Consider the following 8700-nt stretch of genomic DNA (forward strand, 5'->3'; position numbering starts at 1 on the left):
CAAGCCCCGGGAGCCGCGGGCCGGCCTGGCCGCGGCGGGGGCCCCGCGCTCCGGGGGCTCCGCTCTGAGCGCCGGGGTGCTCTTCGTGCCCGCAGATGCATCACTGCAGGAGGTTCCGGTCGCCGGAGCAGGACGGCGAGCTGGGGCACTGGTGGAAGCGGCGGCGGTCGCGGAGCAGGGAGTACGAGGGCAGGCTGCGGTACCCGCCCCGCAGGGACCTCTCCCGGCGATCGCGATCCAGGAGGTGGGAGCGCTGCGGGCAGGGTGATCAGCCCCTGAACCCCCGGGCCGAGCCCGCGGGCCTTCCCCAGCTGGCGCAGATCAGCGGAAAAGCTGTAAATCCCGGGGATGGAAGCGAAGGGCTTACTTGTGTGTGTGTGTGTGTGTGTGTGTTCCCTGCCACGCTCAAGTTCTTCCCAAAGGCACGGCTTTCATATTAACGAGGGAGCAGCCTGCCCTGGAATCACGTTTCCATGCTGTGGAGGCATTAAAGTCTTTCCTGACAACCCGCTTCTCTCTGACAGGATTAAAATCAGATTTAAAGCAACAGCACTGCTTCCTCACCTCAGAAAGGACCCCAGCTAAACGATCCGACCACTGACTGATCTTTCCTGCTTCGGTTCAGGATTTTACCTTTGATCCTCTCTTTGTTCAGCGTTTCCACAGGGACAATTAGGTGCTGGAAGCGGGATAAGGCCTCTGAGAGGAGGGTTCTGGAACAGAGGCCGGAGCCGTGTGGCCGCAGTGGGCTGGTGGTGGTGCTGGCGCTGGTGTGGTTCCACTGGTTGGACTGGGCAGGTGCAGCCAGGCAGGAGCTGAGCTCATCTTTAAATTCCTGAAATGCTCTCCGGATTAATTTCTCTCCCCAGCCTGGCTTTTGTTTACTTGAAGGAGGTGGATTGTGAAATAGAGCTGGCGCATGCAACAGGCTTTTCCATTTTTTTTTCATCTGATGGGTAGTTTGGGACAGATTTGGGCAAAACCAGGCTTTTGTTGGGTGAAAACAGTCTTGTCCCTTTAGTCTCAGCCTCTTTGAGGAGACCTGAGCACTTGAGTCCTTCAGCTCATTATTTCTGCTTTCTGTGTCTGTCCAAAGCACCCAGCAGAGCTGCACCGAGGCGTGTCTGGATCGATGCTGGACAGAGCCGTGGGGTTGTGTTTTGGGTACTTCAGCAGCGACCAAGAGCCACAGCTGCCCTGGCACGGTCTGGAATTCTGACCCACTCTGGGATGAGCCCCCCGGGCACCCCATTGAGCTGCCAGCAGCGGAGCTGTTGTTGACAGGGCCGAGGAGGGGTGCAAACAGCAGCAATTCCCCTTTCCAGGCTGAAGGTCTTGGCTGGGTGACAGCATTGACCTGGCCTGGAGCGTGCCCGGGGTTATCGTTGGGAAGCCAAAGCGCTGCTTTTATTGCAACATCTGCTACCTAAAACACAGCTCCTTTCTCAGCAGGGTGTGAAGCAAGACTCCCAGGAAATCTGGTTGGTGTTTTGGGGCAGGGAGAGCTGCTCTCATCATTGATGTGCCCACACCGTACCCAAAACCTTGTGTGTGACACCTGCGTGTAAATAGCAACACAGCTGAGCTTGGTCTCAGGTCTCCTGGCCCTTCCTGGTGCAGAGTTTGGCCTAAAGTTTTCCTGATGTCCTGGGAGGTTGTTGCTCGAGGGGCAGGAGCTCGGTTACAGGTTTTCCTTCTGGCTCTTGCTGAGGATCCGTGGAGCTGCTGTGTGTGTGCACACCAAGGGCTTGGGGCTTTGGGACCTCCAGTGTCCCCTGGGGTGACAACCAGAGCCCTGCTGCTGCTTCTCGTTTGTTTAAGAACTAATGAGACACCTTCCCGAGGGGGAGGGACGATGACAAACACCTGTGTGTGGTGGCACCATTGGCTCAGGTGACGTGGAATCATAGAGCGTTGAGGGGGTGGAAAGGACCTTAAAGCTCTCCCAGTGCCACCCCCTGCTGTGGGCAGGGACATCTTCCATTGTCCCAGGTTGTTCCAAGCCCCGTCCAACCTGGCCTTGGGCACTGCCAGGGATGGCAGTGCACAACGAGGCACACAGCCCAGCGGGAGCTCTCAGAGGGTGGTTTTCCCTCAGCTCCTTAGAATGTGGGAGTGCCACACTATTTCCTCTCAAAAACTTCTCCTTCGTGGTCAGAGTTTGAGGTGCAGAAAGGTTTGAAGCTCTTGCCACAGCGGGTGGGAGCAGGAGGGTTTCTCTGTGGTGATAAGCGACGGGACACGAGGGAACAGCAGGGAGCTGCGTCAGGGAGGTTTCGGTCGGATCTTAGGAAAAGGTGCTTTTCTCCAGAGGGTGAATCAGGCACTGAACAGGTTCCCAGGCGCAGAGTGGGATCGTTGGGGTGCCCCACGCGGGAGTTGGGCCTTGGTGGTTCCCGAGTCCCTTTGAGCTGAGCACGGTGCGGTTCAGCGGCGCTGCCGGGCTGCTAAGGGCGCTGTTCTGTGTGCTGCAGCCATGAGAGGATGCCTTACCACCGCAGATGCCGGCGGGACAGCGATGCCTACAGGTTCGAGGAGCGCAGCCCGTCCTTCGGGGAGGAATATTACCCGGCACGCCCGCGGAACTGGCGGCGCTCCAGGGGCAGGGAGCAGCACCGGCCCAAGAGATACCAGCACCACTGCCGGAGACGCAGGAGCAGGTCTTGTAGCAGTGCCTCCTCGGTGAGTAGCATCCACAGCGAGCTCAGGGTTTAACTGTTCTTGCCTCCTTCCAGCTCCGAGCGCTCTGGGTGAGTACCTCGAACCCCGTTTCTGTGTTTGTGGAATGTAAAGTCCCGAATCTGTGTCGTGGTCAGCGGGGAGCGTTCGTAGCCGTTGGGTTTTACTGGGCCAGCCCCTGTAGCCTTAATGCGTGAGGGAACTAAGCCGTGTTCTTTAGGGCCGGGGAAGGGATCAGGGAGAGCTTCCAGTGGCACTCACATGACGGCTGACGAGGGAGAGCCCTGGCCGAGGGCCAGCCCTGCTCCCAGGGATCCGTACAGCTTGCCTTTATCCACAGCCAGGGATTTGCTTCTGCCTACGGCTGCTGCTGCTTCTGGGGGGGTTTGGTGTGCAGCATTCCTCGGTTTGGCTTCGTGCCTGGATCCCCTTCCAGGTGGGATCCATCAGCCCGGGGCTCCGGAGTTGTTTTAGTTGTCAGAGAGAGTCCCACCTTCCAAGGGCACACGTGTGTCCTCTCTCCCTGTTCCCCGCTTGCATTTCAGCTTCTTGCAAACTTCACAAGCGTGTTGTTACGACGTAGCATTCCTTCCAGGGATTAACCGGGAATATTTGGAGCTGGGTGGGGGGGCTGGTCCCAGGAATACCCTGGAAGTGGTGTGAGGTGTCAGACAGCACTTCAGCACTTCCCTCCTGTGAGGAACACTCCCCTCCCACCTGAAATGTTACCACAACTGAAGGAGCGGCTCTGATCCCGGCAGCTGGATAACCTGCACGGCTGGGAACCCCTGAGCTCCTCCTCCTGGTTCCTTTCCAGCTGACTTTGGAATTCCGGTGTTGAGGGAGCCAGGGCTGTGACGGAAGCGCTGCGGCGCGGGGGGTGTGCGGTGGGGACGCTGAGCGGGTCTGGGCTGCCAGGAGCTCAGTCCTCTGACACCTCACAGCTGTCCCAGCTCTCCTTCCACCTCCTCCTCTGTAGCAGCTGACTTTTTGGGGAGTTGTGATCTTAGCTCATTATTTTGGACCAGCTGGGGGGGAAGAGGGGCACAGAAGAGAAGCCTGCTAGAAGCTCAGGCATGGAAATGTCAAGGTTTCCATGAATTCCTTCAGCTGCAGGGATTGTAACTATTTTTAAAGCAGACTAGAACCAGGTGAGGAATTAGGGCAGCTGGCTTTGTGGACCCCGGCTCCTTGCAGGAATGTTGGGCTGGTTTTCCAGTAGAAGCTTGCCAGTAGCAGGGGGTGAACGCCACCTCAGACCTTGCCTGAAGCGTTCCCTGGGGAACCTTAACAAGGCCCCCAAGGCCGATGTGCCCCAGCGGGTCTGTGAGCAGCCAGCCGGGCACTTGGATTTAGGATCAGCGTGGCAGCTGCGTCTGTCAGGAGGGGAAGGGCTGGGTCACAGCCAGGGCAGGACACAGCTCTGGGGAGCTGGAGCTGCTTTTGCCGAGGCGCAAAGAGCAGGATGCGCAGAGGGAAAACTGCTACTGTGGCTTCTACTGGGCAGCCTGTCCAAAGCGAGCGCTCGCCACGCTTGCCAGCGGAGAAGTGACCTTCAGCTGGCCAAGGCCTCCTTGTCCCGTGCCTCTGGCAGCACCTCTGTGGGGACCGGCGGTGCCACGCCGAGCCACCTTCCCGCTGTCTCTTGCCATCCTGGAAGAGGGGGGCCCTTCCTGCCCGAGCGGCGGCAGCGGCGCCAGAGGCCGTAGCTAATGAGAGAAGTTTTCTTGCCATACCTGTAGCTGTTGATGACTTTTCTTTTTTGAAGTTAGTTTGTGTCTTGACGTGTCCCTTGCAATATCCCTATCGTTATATATGCTGTGTGCCTTATGAAATGCTGGGATCTGGAAAATCCACCCACCGGCGCCCCGTCGTCCTCCACCTTTGAATGACCGCTCTGATTGCCGTCCCGGGGGGCGGTGTGTGCAGAGAAGCCAACAGAGCAGTAAGCGCAGCAGGAGCGTGGAAGATGACAAGGAAGGTCACCTGGTGTGCAGGATCGGCGATTGGCTTCAAGAGCGATGTACAGCCACCTTTCGTAAAACTTTACCTCTACTTTTACCCCCGGGTTAGCCCAGATCTCTCGTCCTGTACTGGAGGGGTCTCTAGTGTTTTATTTACTGACCAGTAACTTGCCTGAGGCAGAGCTTAGACACTTGAGTTTTAAAGAGTGTAGCAGTGAGAGACAATTCTTTTGTTTGCTTTGATGTTTTATTGCTGTGGAGTTGCAGGAGCCCAGCTCTGGCCGAGCCCCCCGGGTTCACACCCGCTGCTGTTTTCTCTCCTAGATGAAATCGTCGGCAGCCTTGGCGAAGGCACTTTTGGAAAAGTGGTGGAGTGTGTGGACCATGCCAGGTGGGCACCTTTCCCGCACCTCTTGGCCCTCAAGCATCAAGCCCAGCTGCTCACGAGCCCAGTTCCACCTGGGTTCCACGGGACCAAACTTGTCACCTTCCACGTGTCACTGCATTCCTCAGAGCAAGGGGAGGGGGCCAAACCTCAGCCCCCTCCAAAATTTACAGGCTGATGTGTTAAGGGAAGCAGGTGCTCGGAGAGTAGAATCATGTAATATCCCAAGTTGGGAGGGACCCACACGAATCATCCAAGTCCAGCTGCTGGCCCTGTGTGACACCCCAACAGCCCCACCCTGGGCACCCCTGGCAGCGCTCTCCAAACGCTCCTGGAGCTCTGGCAGCCTCGGGGCCGTGCCCATTCCCTGGGGAGCCTGGGCAGTGCCCAGCGCCCTCTGGAGAAGAGCTTTTCCCTGATCTCCAGCCTGAGCCTCCCTGCCCCAGCCGTGGAAGGTTGTGCTGCAGTGAGCTCCTGCTGAGGGGTGGGCCCTGTGACCTCCTAATCTGCCAGGGCACTCTTCCATTCTCTCCTGTGACTTCCCCCGTGGTTCCATTTGATCCCGGTGCCCTCCTGACCTCTCGTCTGGCTCCGAGCCCTGGGGTCAGTTTGCTGCAGGAGCCGCGGGGCTCTCCTGCCTCCTTGGGAATCGCTGGCACGGTTGGAGAGGGCAGGTGGCTGCTGGAGTCACAGAGAGCTGGGTGAGGGACTGCTGTGGCAGGAGTGGGAGTGTTACCCAGCAGTAACCCTCCACTTCCCATTAGCCACTGCCCGAGCAGCATCAATGGCCAGCAGAGCTTCGTTAGGGCAAAGGATGCATGAGAACAACGTGCCTGGAGTAATGGGATGTGCCTCTCCCTGTGGGCTGAGCACAGGTTTTGTGTCTGACTCTGTCCTTGTGTCTCCCCCCTTACAGAGGCAAATCACAGGTGGCACTGAAAATCATCAAGAACGTTGGGAAATACCGAGAGGCTGCCAGGCTGGAAATCAACGTCCTGAAAAAAATCAAAGAGAAGGACAAGGAGAACAAGTTGTAAGTTCCCAGTACCACAAAGCAACACAGGGCTGAGGATGTGCCTCCTGTGCTGAGGGGAAGTGGTCCCATTGCTCTGCTGCCTTGTCCCTCAGGAACTGGGGGGCTCTCTCTGAAGGTGGCTGAGCAAAGCAGGAAGTGTCTCCCCGTGTTCCTGAGTCAGCTGGCTCGGAGCTCTGCTCACCAGCCACTCCTGAACTGGCCAGGAGCAGGGCCAGTGGCTGTCCTGGGATCCCTGGAGGGTGGTTTACCCCTGCCTCTCTCCCTGCCCAGCCTGTGCGTCCTGATGTCGGACTGGTTCAACTTCCACGGCCACATGTGCATTGCCTTCGAGCTTCTGGGCAAGAACACGTTCGAGTTCTTGAAGGAGAACAACTTCCAGCCGTACCCCCTCCCGCAGATCCGGCACATGGCCTACCAGCTCTGCCACGCCCTGAGATGTGAGTGACCCAGAACGGGCTTCCAGGGAGCTGGGGAGGAGCTGCCTTGGCACTGCGCTGGGCAAAGCTGTGGGGTGCTTCTCTCTGGTTCTTGGAGAGGTTTATTTCTCTGTCCTCTTCCCTCTGTGCAGTTCTACACGACAACCAGCTGACTCACACCGACCTCAAGCCAGAGAACATCCTGTTTGTCAACTCGGATTTTGATACCCTGTACAACGAGAACAAGGTGGGTTTGTCCCAGGGAGCAGCAGCTGCGTCAGGAATGGCCTGCCTTCCCCTCCCTGCAGGAATTGCATCTTCCCCGCTCTGGGTAGCGGGACAAACTGGAACTCAGGCCTCTTCCTCCTGCCAGGCCTCCTAAGAGCCTTAAGGCTGCCTGCAGTGTTTGGGGCTTTTCCAGCATGCTGCTCTGGGGTGTCGAGAGCTCAGAACTCCACAGTGTGGTCCCTGTGAGGAGCTGCAGCCACGGCAGCACTGGGGCTCCTCTCACACCTGCCCCTGCCCTGTGCTTTGCCTGCAGAGCTGCGAGGAGAAATCCATCCGGAACACGAGCATCCGCGTGGCCGACTTCGGCAGTGCCACCTTCGACCACGAGCACCACACCACCATCGTGGCCACCCGGCACTACCGTCCCCCAGAAGTGATTCTGGGTGAGAACTGCACGTTTTGGGGAGTCTCAGGGCAGGGCACAGGGGAGCAGCTGGCCCAGGATGATGCTGACTGGAGGACAACCAGCCTGGGAGCGCTTCAGCTCTTGGAGGGAGAATTTCTAGCTCTGAGTGGAATCCCTGTGGTTTCGACAAGGAGAGACGTGGTGGGGTTTGTTGGGACACAGAGTTAATTTGATTTTCTTTGCAGAGCTGGGCTGGGCACAGCCATGTGATGTCTGGAGCACTGGCTGCATTCTGTTCGAGTATTACCGTGGCTTCACGCTCTTCCAGGTAGGATTCTTGTTCCCTGAGAACCTTAATGTCCAAAAGGGCTCAGAATGAGGTGAGGGGGAGGGAAACACACATGAGGCACTAAAAATCGGAAGCTGAGTGTGAAAATGAGCCCTGGAAAAAGGCTGGTTTGAGGAGTGCCTTGCTGAAGGATAGGCTTCAGCTCACTTCTAGGTTCAGGTTATTTCTACTCTCTGAAGAAAGAGATGAGTGGAATGCTTTCTCCCCTGTCCCTGCAGCGGTGCCAAACCTTTTGGCACCAGCTCCCCAAGCTCTGACTAACCCAGCACTGCTCTGTTCCTCTGCAGACCCATGAGAACCGTGAGCATCTTGTCATGATGGAAAAAATCCTAGGGCCGCTTCCATCTCACATGGTCCACAAAACTCGGTAAGAGCCTGGTCCTGAGCTCAGCCTAGGCCCCTGGCTGCGGCTCAGAACACCAATCCTCTGCCCTCACCTGCAAGGGAGGGAGAGATCCTGCCTGATCCCCACCTTCCCTGTGCAGGAAGCAAAAATACTTCCACAATGGCAACCTGGTGTGGGATGAGAACACGTCCGACGGGCGATACGTCCAGGAGAACTGCAAGCCCCTGCGGGTAGGTGCTGCCCCCTTCTTGGATCGGGCTGTGGGGCTGAGGGATGGGAATTTCCGTGCTAACTGGTTGGTAGGGAGCCCCAAGCTCTCAGCTGCGGTGATGCCTGTCTGGCTAAAGCAGGATGGAGATTAGGGAAAGGGGGGTGTGCTGTATTTGGGATGGGAGGCAGCCCTGGCCCCAGCTGAGGCCCCGTGTCCCTTCCAGACGTACATGCTGCACGACTCGCTGGAGCACGCGCAGCTCTTTGACCTGATGAGGAGGATGCTGGAGTTCGACCCCTCGCAGCGGATCACGTTCTCGGAAGCCCTCCTGCACCCCTTCTTTGCCGGGCTCTCGGCAGAGGAGCGGATGCTGTGCGGGCGCGGCGCCAGCCGGGACCTGAGCAGATGACGGCCGGGACCCTTCGGGATGGATCCTTCGGGAGGGATCCGTCAGGATCGATCCTTCGGGGTGGATCCGGCTGGCCTCTGCAGCTCGGCCCCGCTCTCCTCCCCGAGTCCACAGGAGCTGGGGCACTGCCACAAGGACCCTGGGGATGGGAGGGGGAAGGAAAGCTCCATTGGAAAGCACAGATTTGTCTATTTATATGTTGTAAAGTTAAAATAAAGTGTTTCTTATTGTTTGATACTTCCCTTGTAGGCAGGCGTAGGGTTGTGTTGTC

The 8700-nt window shown here is 57.9% G+C and overlaps 1 protein-coding gene across 3 annotated transcripts; it reads left to right on the top strand.

Moving 5' to 3' along the window:
- The first annotated feature begins 61 nt into the window (after window positions 1-61).
- On the top strand, window positions 62-8666 carry CLK3 (CDC like kinase 3). Of its 3 annotated transcripts, none has more exons than XM_042021757.1 (12): window positions 62-244; window positions 2475-2682; window positions 4609-4702; window positions 4968-5034; window positions 5945-6061; window positions 6335-6501; window positions 6633-6727; window positions 7022-7151; window positions 7360-7442; window positions 7751-7830; window positions 7949-8039; window positions 8244-8666. In XM_042021757.1, the coding sequence occupies exons 1-12, from the start codon at window positions 96-98 to the stop codon at window positions 8427-8429; spliced, it is 1467 nt and encodes a 488-aa protein (XP_041877691.1). In that variant the 5' UTR covers window positions 62-95; the 3' UTR covers window positions 8430-8666. The 3 variants fall into 3 exon arrangements, with proteins under 3 accessions (XP_041877691.1, XP_041877692.1, XP_041877693.1); XM_042021758.1 differs by having other exon boundaries at window positions 2502-2682; XM_042021759.1 differs by lacking the exons at window positions 62-244; window positions 4609-4702 and having other exon boundaries at window positions 2598-2682.
- The last annotated feature ends 34 nt before the right edge of the window (window positions 8667-8700 follow it).

Source organism: Corvus kubaryi, unplaced genomic scaffold (genome assembly GCF_017639235.1).
Source record: "Corvus kubaryi isolate FWS band 111438036 unplaced genomic scaffold, C.kubaryi_AGA036_p1.0 37172, whole genome shotgun sequence".
In the NCBI taxonomy this organism is placed as follows: domain Eukaryota; kingdom Metazoa; phylum Chordata; class Aves; order Passeriformes; family Corvidae; genus Corvus; species Corvus kubaryi.

Excerpts from the sequence above, each read along its gene's own strand:
- CLK3 (XM_042021757.1), top strand. The coding sequence starts at position 96 with ATGCATCACTGCAGGAGGTTCCGGTCGCCGGAGCAGGACGGCGAGCTG. Across the intron at positions 6,062-6,334 it reads AAGGACAAGGAGAACAAGTT|CCTGTGCGTCCTGATGTCGG; the intron begins GTAAGTTCCCAG and ends CTCCCTGCCCAG. Across the intron at positions 6,502-6,632 it reads GCTCTGCCACGCCCTGAGAT|TTCTACACGACAACCAGCTG; the intron begins GTGAGTGACCCA and ends CCCTCTGTGCAG.